The 13,964-nt window shown below is 49.3% G+C and overlaps 1 protein-coding gene across 1 annotated transcript in view; it reads left to right on the forward strand.

The window, feature by feature from the left end:
• Positions 1 to 13,964, forward strand: part of C3 (complement C3) — a 37,655-nt gene that overhangs the window by 13,803 nt on the left and 9,888 nt on the right. The window contains exons 18-26 of the mRNA XM_032252485.1: positions 565 to 673; positions 933 to 1,018; positions 6,395 to 6,537; positions 6,633 to 6,845; positions 7,946 to 8,012; positions 8,140 to 8,226; positions 9,957 to 10,160; positions 10,974 to 11,049; positions 11,400 to 11,559. Coding sequence (XP_032108376.1) covers positions 565 to 673; positions 933 to 1,018; positions 6,395 to 6,537; positions 6,633 to 6,845; positions 7,946 to 8,012; positions 8,140 to 8,226; positions 9,957 to 10,160; positions 10,974 to 11,049; positions 11,400 to 11,559 — 1,145 coding nt within the window. The remainder of the gene's footprint in view (positions 1 to 564; positions 674 to 932; positions 1,019 to 6,394; positions 6,538 to 6,632; positions 6,846 to 7,945; positions 8,013 to 8,139; positions 8,227 to 9,956; positions 10,161 to 10,973; positions 11,050 to 11,399; positions 11,560 to 13,964) is intronic.

Genomic DNA, 13,964 nt, shown 5'->3' on the forward strand with positions numbered 1-13,964 from the left:
ACGCAGGCTGGAGTGCAACCTCGGCTCGCTGCAACCTCTGCCTCCGGGGTTCAAGCGATTCTTCTGCCTCAGGCTCCTGAGTAGCTGGGATTTTTGTTTTGTTTTTTTGAGATGGAGTGTCGATCTGTCACACAGACTGGAGTGCGGTGGCACAATCTCAGCTCACTGCAACCTCAGCCTCCCAGGTTCAAGTGATTCTCCTGCCTCAGCCTCCCGAGTACCTGGGATTACAGGCATGTGCCACCACACCCGGCTAATTTTTGTATTTTTAGTAGAGACAGGGTTTCTCCATGTTGGCCAGGCTGGCGTCGAACTCCCAGCCTCAGGTGATCCGCCCGCCTTGGCCTCCGAAAGTGCTGGGATTACAGGTGTGAGCCACCTCACCTGGCCAGATTTTTGTATTTTTAGTAGAGATGGAGTTGCACCATGTTGGCCAGGCTGGTCTCAAACTCCTGACCTCAGGTGATCTGCCCACTTCGGCCTCCCAAAGTGCTGGGATTTCAGGCATGAGCCACAGTCTGGCTGGCCTGATCTGTTCTAAATGCAGATCCAAACCCCCTGCAGGTGACCTGGATGAGGACATCATCCCGGAAGAGCACATTGTTTCCCGAAGCGAGTTCCCAGAGAGCTGGCTGTGGAAGATTGAAGACTTGAAAGAGCCACCGAAAAATGGGTAAGGCCAGGGTAGCCGCGATGCGCGCCCCCCCCAGGACCAGACCGTTTAATTGGCATGCACCTGCCATCTCTTGTTTTCTCTGGAATCACGGTGCAACCCCACAGCCCAAACTAGAAAAGTCAGGAGTTGGGTTACCCACGTGGAGGCACCCCCAGACCCTTCCAGCCTGTCCCTCAGGGTCCCTCTGCACCAGCTCGCCCCTTCTATCACCCTGCTAGATGTCACCTCCTGATGCCCCAACCTCTTCTCCATCCAGAATCTCAACGAAGCTCATGAATATATTTTTGAAAGACTCCATCACCACTTGGGAGATTCTGGCCGTGAGCTTGTCGGACAAGAAAGGTGAGAGAGGATGGCGGCTAGTCCCAGGGAGGCAGGGACCCCAGGGTATCTGAGTGTCATCTCATTTTGTTCAAACTCAACCAACCCTCTGTTTCTTGGCACTTGATTCTCTGCCCTGGTTCCCACAGAGGTGTTGTTACCAGGAACTGCGGGAATCCTCAGTTCTTGTCTAACTTGGAAGACAGAATTCAGCCAAGAGACACAGAGCAGGGTTAAGTGGCAGAGTTGATGGAAGGAAGGAACAGCTCGGGCTGGTTCCGCTGGAAAAATTGTAGTAGCAGTGCTTATTTAAAGAGACAGGGCCGGGCTGAGTGGCTCACGTCTGTAATCCTATCAATTTGGGAGGCCAAGGTGGGTGGATCACTTCAGGTCAGGAGTTCAAGACCAGCCTGGCCAACATGGTGAAACCCCATCTCTACTAAAAATACAAAACAATTAGCTGGGTGAGGTGGCAGGCGCATGTAATCCCAGCTACTCCAGAGGCTGAGGCAGGAGAATCACTTGAACCCGGGAGGTGGAGGTTGCAGTGAGCCAAGATCATGCCACTGAACCCCAGCCTGGGTGACAAGAGCGAAACCTGGTCTCTAAATAAATAAATAGCAAAAGTATGCTCTGAAAGATGACACACAGACCTAGCTTCCCAAGAGAATGAGCCAGCAGCAGATACTGCTGGTGGACTGTTTTTATGAGACTCTTACATGATTTTTCATGAAGGGGCATGAGGGGATGTCACTTGCAAGCATGTTTCGGGAGGCCTCTTTGGGCGTGCATGCTCTGTGACTATATGTGCTAGCATGCACGTGGCATGTCTCGTTAGCGTCTAAAATCTCCACCCAGGAGTGTGTTTTTTACTGTTATAATGAGCAAAAGACAACTCTAGGGTGAGTTTTTGGAGCAGTGCACATGCTCGTCATCGGGTAAAATCCCTGGCAGGGTTATCTCTGGCTTAACACCTGATGAGTTCCCTTCAGGGCTGGAGGACCCCAACCACAGGGCCACGTGTAGCCAATGTAGCTGTCGTCCTTTTCGCTGACTGACAGTGGGCAGTGCTATCAGTGGGCAGCATGTCCGGGACGTCTTTTCCCAGGGAGCTCCCCTGGGGTGGGGGGAGCTCAATTGGTGCTTCTTTCTTTCTTCTTTCTTTCCTTCTTTCTCTTTCTTTTCTCTCTTTCTTTCTTTCCCTCCTTCCCTTTCTTTCTTTCCCTTTTTTCTTTTACTTTCTGTCTTCCTCTTTCTTTTCTTTCTTTCATTCTTTTTCTTTCTCTCTTTCTTTCTTTCCCTCCCTCCCTTTCTTTCTTTTCTTTTTCTCTTTCCTTCTTTCTTTATTTTTCTTTCTCTCTCTCTGTTTCTTTCCCTCCCTTTCTTTCTTTCTTCTTCCTTTCTTTCCCTCTTTCTTTCTTCCTTCCTTCCTTTTCTTTTAAGACAGTCTCGCTCTGTCACCCAGGCTGGAGTACAATGGCACAATCTCAGCTCACTGCAACCTCCGCCTCCTGGGTTCAAGTGATGCTCCTGCCTCAGCCTCCCCAGTAGCTGGAATTACAGTCACCCGCCACCACACCCAGCTAATTTTTCTATTTTTAGTAGAGATGAGGTTTCACCATGTTGGCCAGACTGGTCTTGAACTCCTGATCTCAAGTGATCTGCCTGCCTCGGCCTCCCAAAGTGTTGGGATTACAGGCATGAGCCACAGCAGTGATTTTCTTTAAATGTGCTTTATTTGTTTAGAGTTTTTTCAGGTCATAGAATAATTAAGGGGAGAGTACAGAAGGTTCCCACATACCCCCAGTCCCCACACATTGATAGCCTCCCCCTCTGCCAGCACCCCCGGTTGAGCAATGCCTTGGTTGCAGTCAGGAAACCTCCAGGGACACATGACTTTCACCCTAAGTTCCAAGTTTCACCCGAGACTGTTGTACATTCTGTGGGTTTGGACCAATGGATAAGGACAGGAATCCACCTGCCATGTCAGAGTTTGAGACCAGCCTGACCAACATGGTGAAACCCCATCTCTAGTAAAAAGACAAAAGTAAGCTGGACGTGTTGGCAGGTGCCTGTAATCCCAGCTACTTGGCAGGCTGAGGCAGGAGGATCACTTGAACCTGGGAGGCGGAGGTTGCAGTGAGCTGAGATCGCGCCACTGCAGTCCAGCCTGGGTGACAGAGCAATACTCTGTCTCAAGAAACAAACAGAAACAAAAAAAAAAAAAGAAAAGATACAAGAGGAAGCAGGAGGAGGAAACACATGGTTGACACATTGGTGGTCAGACCCCTCTGGGGTCCCCTTCCACACTCTTCGCGGAAGCTTTCTCTCTTCTCCTTTTTCTCTTTCTCGACCTAAATAAATCACTTTTCTGCCAAAAAGAAAATTCACAACATTAAGTGTAAATATTCTATTTATACCCAAACTGTAATTTATAATAAATTTAAGTATAATTTATACATATTTATTATAATATGTTTATAATCGTTAATTATAATGTAATATATAATATATGTTATATATATTACATTACATATAACATATATAATGTATATTTATAATAAATTTGATTACAATATAATTTAATAAACTATAATAAACCATAATGTATTACAATGTAATTTTGTTATAATGTATATTTTGCTACTAATATATCATTTATTAACACATTAATATATAATGTATATTTTATTAGATATATGATATAAATTACATCATTTATTATTGGTTACATATTTATAATTATACCACATTATAACTTATTGCAAAACATTCTATTTAATCCAAATATACCCAAAATAGTATCATTTCAACATTTAGTAAAACGTTGCAAAAGCACATCGCTCTAATAATAATGTGACTATACTTTCATATTTGATAATAATCTACGAGTATATCAAAATTACTGATGATATATCTTATTTGCACTAAGTCTTCAAAATCTCGCATGTATTTTACAATTCAGTACTTCTCATTTAGGATGCTAGATTTCTTTTTCTTTTTTTTTTTTTTGAGACAGGGTCTCGCTCTGTCACCTAGGCTGGAGTGCAGTGGCGTAAACAGGATACTAGGTTTTCTTTTTTTAGTAGAGATGGGGTTTCGCCATGGTGGCCAGGCTGGTCTCAAACTCCTGGCCTCAAGCGATCTGCCTTCCTCACCCTCTCAAAGTGCTGGTATTATAGGAGTGAGCCACCATGCCCAGCCCAGGATGCTAGGTTTTCACTGGAAATAGTTTGATCTGTATTTTAGATTTCTTGAAATATACAGCTTAAAAGGTAGATTCTCAGGCCGGGTACAGTGGCTCATGCCTGTAATCCCATCACTTTGAGAGGCTGAGGCGGGCAAATCATTTGAGGTCAGGAGTTCAAGACCAGCCTAGGCAAAATGGCAAAGCCCTGTCTCAAAAAAAAAAAAAAAAAAAAAAGAAGAAGAAGAAGAAGGAAGGAAGGAAGAAAAGAAAGAAAGAAATAGAGAGAGAAAGAAAGGGTAGAATCTCATACTCAAGTTGTTGCAAACATACTTAAACCTTTTCCACCCAATCAAGCATCATTTTTAAAAAACTAAGATTTAATTCACTTACCATATATCGCCCTTTTAAAATGTACAGTTCAGGCCGGGCGAGGTGGCTCACGCCTGTAATCCCAGCACTTTGGGATGCAGAGGCGGGCAGATCACCTTAGGCCAGGAGTTTGAGACCAGCCTGGCCAACATGGTGAAACCCCATGTCTACTAAAAATACAAAAAATTAGCTAGGCATGCTGGTGCATGCCTGCAATCCCAGCTACTCAGGAAGCTGAGGCAGGAGAATGCCTTGAACCCAGGATACAGAGGTGACTAATGAGCTGAGATCATGCCATTGCACTTTAGCCTGGGTGACAGAGCAAGACTCCATCTCAAAATAAATAAAAAAATAAAATAATAATAAAAGGTACAATTCAATGGTGTTTCATGTATTTACAATGAGCATCAGTTGTTTGTTTTGTTTTGTTGGGTTTGGTTGTAGAGACAGGATCTCACTCCGTTGCCCAGGCTGAAGTGCAGTGGTGCGATCATAGCTCACTGCAGCCTTGATTGCTCAAGCAATCTTCCCGCCTCAGCTTCCCAAAGTGCTGTGATTACCGTAGTGAGCCACTTGGCCTAGCTAGATGATCAGGTTTAAAGTTTAAGTCTGAATGGCCAGGCAAGGTGGCTCACACCTGTAATCCCAGCACTTTGGGAGGCCAAGGTGGGAGGATCACAAGGTCAGGAGATCGAGACCAGCTTGGCCAACATGGTGAAACCCCGTCTCTACTAAAATGCAAAAATTAGCCGGGTATGGTGGTGGACACCTGTAATCCCAGCTATTCGGGAGTCTAAGGCAAAAGAATCGCTTGAACCTGGGAGGCAGAGTTTGCAGTGAGCCAAGACTGTGCCATTGCACTCCGGCCTGGGTGACAGAGTGAGACTCCATCTAAAAAAAAAAAAAAAAAATAAGTCTGAATTAAATTAAATACATTTAAATACAAGTACAACAAATAAAAATACAGATCCAGCTTCTCACTCGAGCTAACCCCATTTTGAGTGCTCAGCACTCACTCACAGCTTGGGGCTACCATTTCAGAGTTGCAGATATATTTTGGAGATGTCCCTTCCTCCCTACACATAGATATCTGAGTCAAACTACAAACAGAATGGAAAACATTAAATGATGGTAACCCCAGCCACCCCTATCATCTGTCACTTATCATCACTGACAGCGTTTAGTTCACGGGTTTCCGCAAAGATAGGCTGAGTTAGGGAGAGCTCCCGCAGTGAGTCATAAGAGCTGAGACCCAGGAGCCTGAGCTTGTCCACTCTGTCCACCCTCCCCGACCTTGACCCTCCCTGTGGGAAGTAGCAAAGTTCCTTTTAAAATTAAATTTTAAAAGGAATTTTTCCTCTCTTCTTAAAAAAAGTAAGTGTTCTAGTAGTTCTTTGTTAAGTCCTATCCTATACAGCTGTTAGACATGCTTACAGGCATGTAGTACATTCTGTGTCCTTGTACTTTAACCAAGATGTCTGTGCTGGACGTGCTCACAGGCATGGCCCAGCTCTCCATTGCTTTTACCTGTGTAGAAAAGTTTTAAGTTGTTAGCCAATCAGGTTTTTAGTTTAGATTGTGAGGTCTGGCTCCAGCCAATGGGGGTCAGACACAGCAGTAAGGACGACCCCAAATGCGCGAGGGATCAATTTGTGTGTGTTCCTTTATTCGTTGTACTCTCATTGGAAAATGGCTATTGAGAGTACCCTTCCTGCAGCCCAGGAAGTAAAAATTGCGTGGCTCGAAGATCCTTTGTCTCGGTGCTGATTTTTCTTTGTGGTACCGAGCCTCTATTTCCATCTGTTTCCAACGCTCCATGTTCTGTCTCTGCCCGGCAGGGATCTGTGTGGCAGACCCCTTCGAGGTGACGGTCATGCAGGACTTCTTCATCGACCTGCGGCTACCCTACTCTGTCGTTCGAAACGAGCAGGTGGAAATCCGAGCCGTTCTCTACAATTACCGGGAGAAGGAAGATCTCAAGGTGGGTCCCAGGGTGGCAGACGCTTCATGGAGGCTGCAAGCCGGTAAGCAGCCTGTTGCACACACGCTTGCCCTGATACTTTCTCTCCCTGGCAGGTGAGGGTGGAGCTGCTCCACAACCCAGCCTTCTGCAGCCTGGCCACTGCCAAGAGGCGTCACCAGCAGACTGTCACCGTCCCCCACAAGTCCTCGGTGTCCATTCCCTATGTCATCGTGCCCCTAAAGACTGGCCTGCAGGAAGTAGAAGTCAAGGCTGCCGTCTACCATTTTTTCATCAGTGACGGTGTCAAGAAGTCCCTGAAGGTCGTGGTGAGTGCTCTGGGAACCCACAAACCCTTGTCCTTCAGAGAGGGCTCCTGGTCTTCATACTATTGACTCAGGTTGGAGATCCAGGCTCTGAGACACTGAGAATCATAGTGTCTGGCTTAGGAAATTTGGAAGTCCCAGAATTTCAGAAGCGGAGTCAGGATTGGGGTAAAGTGAGTGAGATAACCCCAGACACAGAATTTTAGGGGGTGCCGAGAAGCTCATCAACCATCACCAATCAATAATTTGTTTTTTTTTTTTTAATTTTGTTTTTTGTTTTTTGTTTTTTGAGATGGAGTCTCACCCTGTCTCCCAGGCTGGAGTGCAATGGCACGTTGTCCTCTCACTGCAACCTCTGCCTCCTGGATTCAAGCGATTCTCCTGCCTCAGCCTCCCGAGTAGCTGGGATTGTAGGCGCCCATCACCACGCCCAAACTTTTTTGTATTTAGTAGAGATGGGTTTTCACCATGGTGGTCAGGCTGGTCTCGAACTCCTGATCTCAGGTGATCCATCGGCCTCAGCCTCCCAAAGTGTTGGCGTTACAGGCATGAGCCGCTGTGCCCGACCCCAATAATATTTTTTATACTCAATTTTAAAATTTTATTTTAGTTATTTATATTTTTGAGACAGAGTCTCACTCTGTCACCCAGGCTATAGTGCAGTGGCATAATCTCAGCTCACTGCAACCTCCCTCTCCAGGGTTCAATCGATTTTCATGCCTCAGCCTTCGGAGTAGCTGGGATTACTGACATTCACCACCACGCCCAGCTAATTTTTGTATTTTATTGTATTGAGACCCTGTCTCAAAAACAAAGAATTCAAAAGGTTATATTATTTCATTATTAATTTATAGTTTTCTGATAAATTCACACCACAACACAATAGGCAGATGTCTGTATTGGCTTCTTATAAGGAGGGAAGCTGAGGCACAGAGAGGTTAAGTAACTGCCACCTAATCACACAGCTGCAGGAAGGGGCCGGGTTCAGAAGCTTTGACACCTATGCTAGGGTAATTCTAAGGACAGTGCCCTGCTGACCGTCTGTGTGTCTGTCTGTCCTTTTATCCATCCAACGACCCCCTCCTACCTCCAACACCGAGTAGCCGGAAGGAATCAGGATGAACAAAACTGTGGCTGTTCGCACGCTGGATCCAGAACACCTGGGCAATGGTGAGTCGGCTGCAGGGGTAGGGGCTGCGGGGCTGGCGGGGTTCGGCGGGGAAATGACCTGGGTTTGTTGAGGTAGGGTAGGGTGGGAGGGAACTAGCGCCATCGGTGTGTCTCACTCACGCAGCAGAAGGAGTACAGAAAGAGGACGTCCCACCTGCAGATCTCAGCGACCAAGTCCCGGACACAGAGTCTGAGACCAGAATTCTCCTGCAAGGTGAGATGCCTTTGGCCCCGACCCCATGGGGTCCAGGAAGGCATGGAGGGAGCCGAATTCCGTCTCATTCTGGAGGTGCTTAACCCGCACCTTTCTCTTCCCCTTCAGCTAGGACAGCTCCTCCGTGATCCGATTTCTCTCTTTATATTTTTTTTTATTATTTTATACGGAGCCCTGTCACCCAGGCTGGAGTGCAATGGCGCCATCTCGGCTCACCGTGACCTCTGCCTCCTGGGTTCAAGCGGGTCTCCTGCCTCAGCCTCCCTAGTAGCTGGGATTACAGGCACACACCGGCACCCCCAGCTAATTTTTTGTATTTTTAGTAGAGTTGGGGTTTCACCATGTAGACCAGGCTGGTCTCTTAAGTCCTGACCTCAAGTGATCTGCCCGCCTTGGCCTCCCAGAGTGCTGGGATTACAGGTGTGAGCCACTGTGCCGGGCTTTAAAATTTTTTTTCAACCCTACAGACATTCTTTGCTATGATCAGTTTTATAGAAGCCTCCAGATAGTATTTAGTTCAGCAAAGAGCTTTTGCTGATACATCAGGTTAATTTCTTCTAGAACTTCCGTGCTTCTTAGATGGGAATTCAGCTTAAATGAGAAGCAATAGCCTGTAATCCCAGCACTTTGGGAGGCCAAGAAAGGCAGATACCTAAGGTCAGGAGTTTGAGGTCACCCTGGCCAGCATGGTGAAACCCTGTCTCTACTAAAAGTACAAAAATTAGCTGGGCGTGATGGCATATGCCTGTAATCCCCGCTACTCAGGAGGCTGAGGCAGGAGAATCACTTGAACCTGGGAGGTGGAGGCTGCAGTGAGCCGAGATCACAACACTGCACTCCAGCCTCCAGCCTGGGCAACAGAGCGAGACTCCTTCTCAAAAACAAAAACAAAACAAAACAAAACAAAAAACAAAAAGCCAAGCAATATAGCACAAGACCAGAAATTCTGGAGCTCACTTCTTGCCCCAGTAGGGTAGGCTGGAGCAAGATATAAGGCTCTGGGACAAGCCTTGTTTTTTTCATCTTTGATAGTGGAAGAATAATAGTATCCACCTCCAAGGGTTGGTGTGACTTTTTTTTTTTTTTTTTTTTTTTTTTTTGAAACGGAGTCTTGCTCTGTCGCCCAGGCTGGAGTACAGTGGTTTGATCTCAGCTCACTGCAACTTCTGCCTCCCAGATTCAAGCCATTCTCATGTCTCAGCCTCCTGAGTAGCTGGGACTACAGGCACCAGCCACCACGCCTGGCTAACTTTTGTATTTTTAGTAGAGATGCATTCCACCATATTGGTCAGGCTGGTCTCGAACTCCTAACCTCAGGTGATCCACCCACCTCAGCCTCCGAAAGTGCTGGGATTACAGGTGTGAGCCACCGCACCTGGCCTGGTGTGACGATTAAATGAGATACTCTATGATGTTCTCTTAGAACAGTATGGGAAGTAACCTTAAGCACAGTATGAGTATTCCTGAATATCGTTACTGGAATTATTTTACTGCTGGTGAAACGAGACCCAGGGACCAGGGTACCCTTATGAAGCACGTCCCCCTCCCTACAGTGCAGACCCCCAACAGCCACTCAGCCATGCATCCTCCCCTCCCGGCAGTCACATTTTCCCAGCCCTCGCCTGTCCCCAACTCCTTGGCCCTGGCTGGATAGGAGGCTGGAACCCTTTTCACCCCACCCCAAGGTGGGTCACCCGGCTTGAGTGACGTCCTCTCCTCACCTGCTGCAGGGAACCCGGTGGCCCAGATGACAGAGGATGCCATCGACGGGGACCGGTTGAAGCACCTCATCGTGACCCCCTCGGGCTGCGGGGAACAGAACATGATTGGCATGACACCCACGGTCATCGCGGTGCATTACCTGGATCAAACGGAGCAATGGGAGAAGCTCGGCCTGGAGAAGCGGCAGGGGGCCGTGGAGCTCATCAAGAAGGGTGGGCGCCCTGACCCCCTTGGAGACCCCAGGGACCCCTTTCCAAGCGCCCCCCTCCCCTAAGACCACACTTTGTCTCAAGACCACGCCCTCCCCTGAGGCCCCGCCTCCTCTCCTAGCCATTCCCCTCATTTGAGGCCCCACCTCTTTTCAAGGCCACGCCCTCTGAGGCCCGGCCTCCTCCCGGGCTATGCTTCTTTAGACCTCTCCTCTTTCAAGGCCACGCCCATCCCCTGAGGCCTACGTCTTCTCAAGGCCACGCCCTTTAAGGCCGTGCCTCCTCCCAGGCCAAGCTCGTGAGACCCTGCCTTTTCTCAAGGCCACACCCACCTCCCGAGGCCCACCTTTTCTCAAGGCCATGCCGTCTGAGGCCCTGCCTCCTCCCAGGGCCGACTCATGAGACCCCGCCTCTTAGGGCAACGCTTATTTGCTGAGGCCCCTCCTCTTCTCAAGGCCACACCCTCCTGTGAGACCCCACCTCTTCTCCCAGCCACTCTTATCTGAGGCCCCACCTCCTCTCTAGGCCATGCCTCTTCTCTGAGACTCTACCCCTTCTCTGAGTTCCCTTCCCTCCCTGAAAGCCCCCCACCCTCAAGATCCCTCCCTTCTCTGAATCCCAGTCCTCTGCGAACTCCTCCCCATCCTCGCTCTGATCCCCCAACCTCTTCGAGTCCTTCCCTCTTTAAGCTGCCCTCCTCCCAGAATCCCTCCCGACCCTGAGCCCCTGTCTCCTCTCTGCACGCCACCCCTGCCTTCCTGGTGTGCCCCCTCTGCTCAGCCCCGCTGTTTTGGGGTCACTCTCTCTTCCATGCAGGGTACACACAGCAGCTGGCCTTCAAACAACCCAGCTCTGCCTATGCGGCCTTCCTGGACCGGCCACCCAGCACCTGGTGAGTCCCAACAGCCAGCTCAGCCAGCTTAGGCCATGCATACCCCCTAATCTCACACCCCAGCAGGACCCAGACCCCGGCCAGGGGTAGTCCCCTAGGCCAGCCTTGCTCAAACAGCCCTAGACGCTTCCGCCCGCAGAGTCCAGGCATTCGCTGGCTGAGTGGCCGGTGATCATTAAGCAGATATCCTTAAGCACGGACAGCGTGCAACAGCTGGGTCCTGGAACCTGGGAAAGCAAACCGGGCAAACTGGGCCAGGCCCTGGTCCCTCCCCCCTGCTCATTGGCTGGTTGGCATGGCAGTCTTTGTATCTCAGAGCCGATTGGCTCACGCTCTGTGCCAACCCCCAGGCTGACCGCCTACGTGGTCAAGGTCTTCTCTCTGGCCGTCAACCTCATTGCCATCGACTCCCAAGTCCTCTGCGGGGCTGTTAAATGGCTGATCCTGGAGAAACAGAAGCCTGACGGGGTCTTCCAGGAGGATGGGCCCGTGATACACCAAGAAATGATTGTAAGACACTGGGATGTAGGGCAAAATGGAAATGAGCCTCATAGGATGAACACAAGAGAGACCCCCATTTCCATGTGCCCACTGCCCAATTCCCTTTACAGAGATTGGGGTGGGGGCGGGGACTGAGAGATAAATGAGCCAGAGGTGTCACTCCAGCATTGCAAAACCCAGACACCCGTGGAGCCCAGTGCAAAATGAAGATACACGGCCTCTCGTTCAGAAATTATGAAGAATTTCATTATGACCGGGCGTGGTGGCTGAGGCCTGTAATCCCAGCACTTTGGGAGGCTGAGGTGAGCGGATCACGAGGTCGGGAGTTCGAGACCAGCCTGGCTAACATGGTGAAACCGTGTCTCTACTAAAAGTACAAAATTAGCGGGGCGTGGTGGCACAGGCCTGTAGTCACAGCTGCTTGGGAGGCTGAGGCAGAAGAATCTCTTGAACTCGGGAGGCAGAGGTTGCAGTGAGCCAAGATCATGCCACTGCACTCCAGCCTGGGCAACAGAGCAAGACTCTGTCTCAAAAAAAAAGGGGGGTGAATTTCATTAAACTAAGTGCAGGGGTCCTGCCTGGGAGTCCCCTTCTCACATTCAATCCATCAATACCCACATTCTCCCATGATGTTGCAAGAATCATCCCCTTCTCTCCCTCCTCATGACCAGCCCCTGGACCAAGCAATACTTCCCCCTCCCCTCCTTGTTAGGAGACCCTGTAGAAGCCACCTCCTGGCCATCATCCTGGTGGCCTCCCACTCTGATTGGCTCTCAGACACTCACCACATAGCAGCTGGGGTGATTTTTTCAAATCCAATTGGATCAGTCCTTAGAAAGTCCCGTGGCTCCCCTATGGCTCATAAACACAAAATTCCTTCCAGCAGTGGTTCTCAAAGTGTGACTCTCAGACCAGCAGCAGCAGCAGCAGCAGCACCCATGAACTTACTAGAAATGCACATTCTGTGCCTAGGCTCCATGGTCCATGCCTGTCATTCCAGCAGTTTGGGAGGCCAAGGCAGGAGAATGGTTTGAGCCCAGGAGGTCGAGGCTGCAGTGAGCCATAATGGTGCCACTGCACTTCAGGCTGGCAACAGAGTGAGACCCTATCTCAAAAACAAAACATATACTGAGACCGGACCCCAGACTCACTGAATCTGCGGGCAGGACCCAGGAATCTGAGGGTTTTCTTTCTTTTTTTTTTTTTTTTTTTTGAGATGAAGTTTTGCTATTGTGGCCCAGACTGGAGTGCAGTGGTATGATCTCAGCTCACTGCAACCTCTGCCTCCCCAGTTCATGCAATTCTCCTGCCTCAGCCTCCCTAGTAGCTGAGATTACAGGCATGCACCACCACTCCCGGCTAATTTTGTGTTTTTGTAGATGGGGTTTCTTCATGTTGGTCAGGCTGGTCTCAAACTCCTGACCTCAGGTGATCCACCTGAGGCCTTCGAAAGTGCTGGGATTACAGGTGTGACACCCTGCCTGAGGGGTGTGTGTGTGTGTCTGTGTGTTTTGAGATGGAGCTTTGCTCGTTACCCAGGCTGGAGTGCAATGGCACAATCTCAGCTTACTGCAACCTCCACCTCCTGGGTTCAAGCAATTCTCCTGCCTCAAGCTCCCAAGTAGCTGGGATTACAGGCGCCCACCATCACACCCAGCTAATTTTTGTATTTTTAGTAGGGACGGGGTTTCACCATGTTGACCAGGCTGCTCTCAAACTCCTGACCTCAGGTGATCCACCCGTCTCAGCCTCCCAAAGTGCTGGGATTACAGGCGTGGGCCACCACACCCTGCCTAGGAATCTGAGTTTTTTTTTTTTTTTTTTTTTTTTTTTGAGACGGAGTTTCGCTCTTGTTACCCAGGCTGGAGTGCAATGGCGCGATCTCGGCTCACCGCAACCTCCGCCTCCCGGGTTCAGGCAATTCTCCTGCCCCAGCCTCCTGAGTCGCTGGGATTACAGGCATGCGCCACCATGCCCAGCTAATTTTTTGTATTTTTAGTAGAGGCGGGGTTTCACCATGTTGACCAGGATGGTCTCGATCTCTTGACCTCGTGATCCACCCGCCTCGGCCTCCCACAGTGCTGGGATTACAGGCTTGAGCCACCGCGCCCGGCCTGGAATCTGAGTTTTTTAAAGTACCCCCATTCCCTTAGGTGATGATAATGTGTGCTTGAGATGGAGAATCACTGCTTCAGTCTGACTTTCAGGCTTCCAGACTTCCAGCCTTTCTTCTCTTTCCAGGCTCCATCCATCGATAGGAGCCTTGCTCTATTGTGCCACAGGGCCTTTGCACATGCTGTTTATGCCACCTAGTATGCTAATCCCTGCCCTCTGTGAGAGTTGACTCCCTCGGGGACACTTTTCCTGACCTCCCAAACTGGGTCACACTCCCACAGTTCATTGTCACTGCTGTG

This window comes from Sapajus apella, unplaced genomic scaffold (genome assembly GCF_009761245.1).
Source record: "Sapajus apella isolate SASKATOON/1434 unplaced genomic scaffold, GSC_monkey_1.0 scaffold77, whole genome shotgun sequence".
NCBI lineage: Eukaryota > Metazoa > Chordata > Mammalia > Primates > Cebidae > Sapajus > Sapajus apella.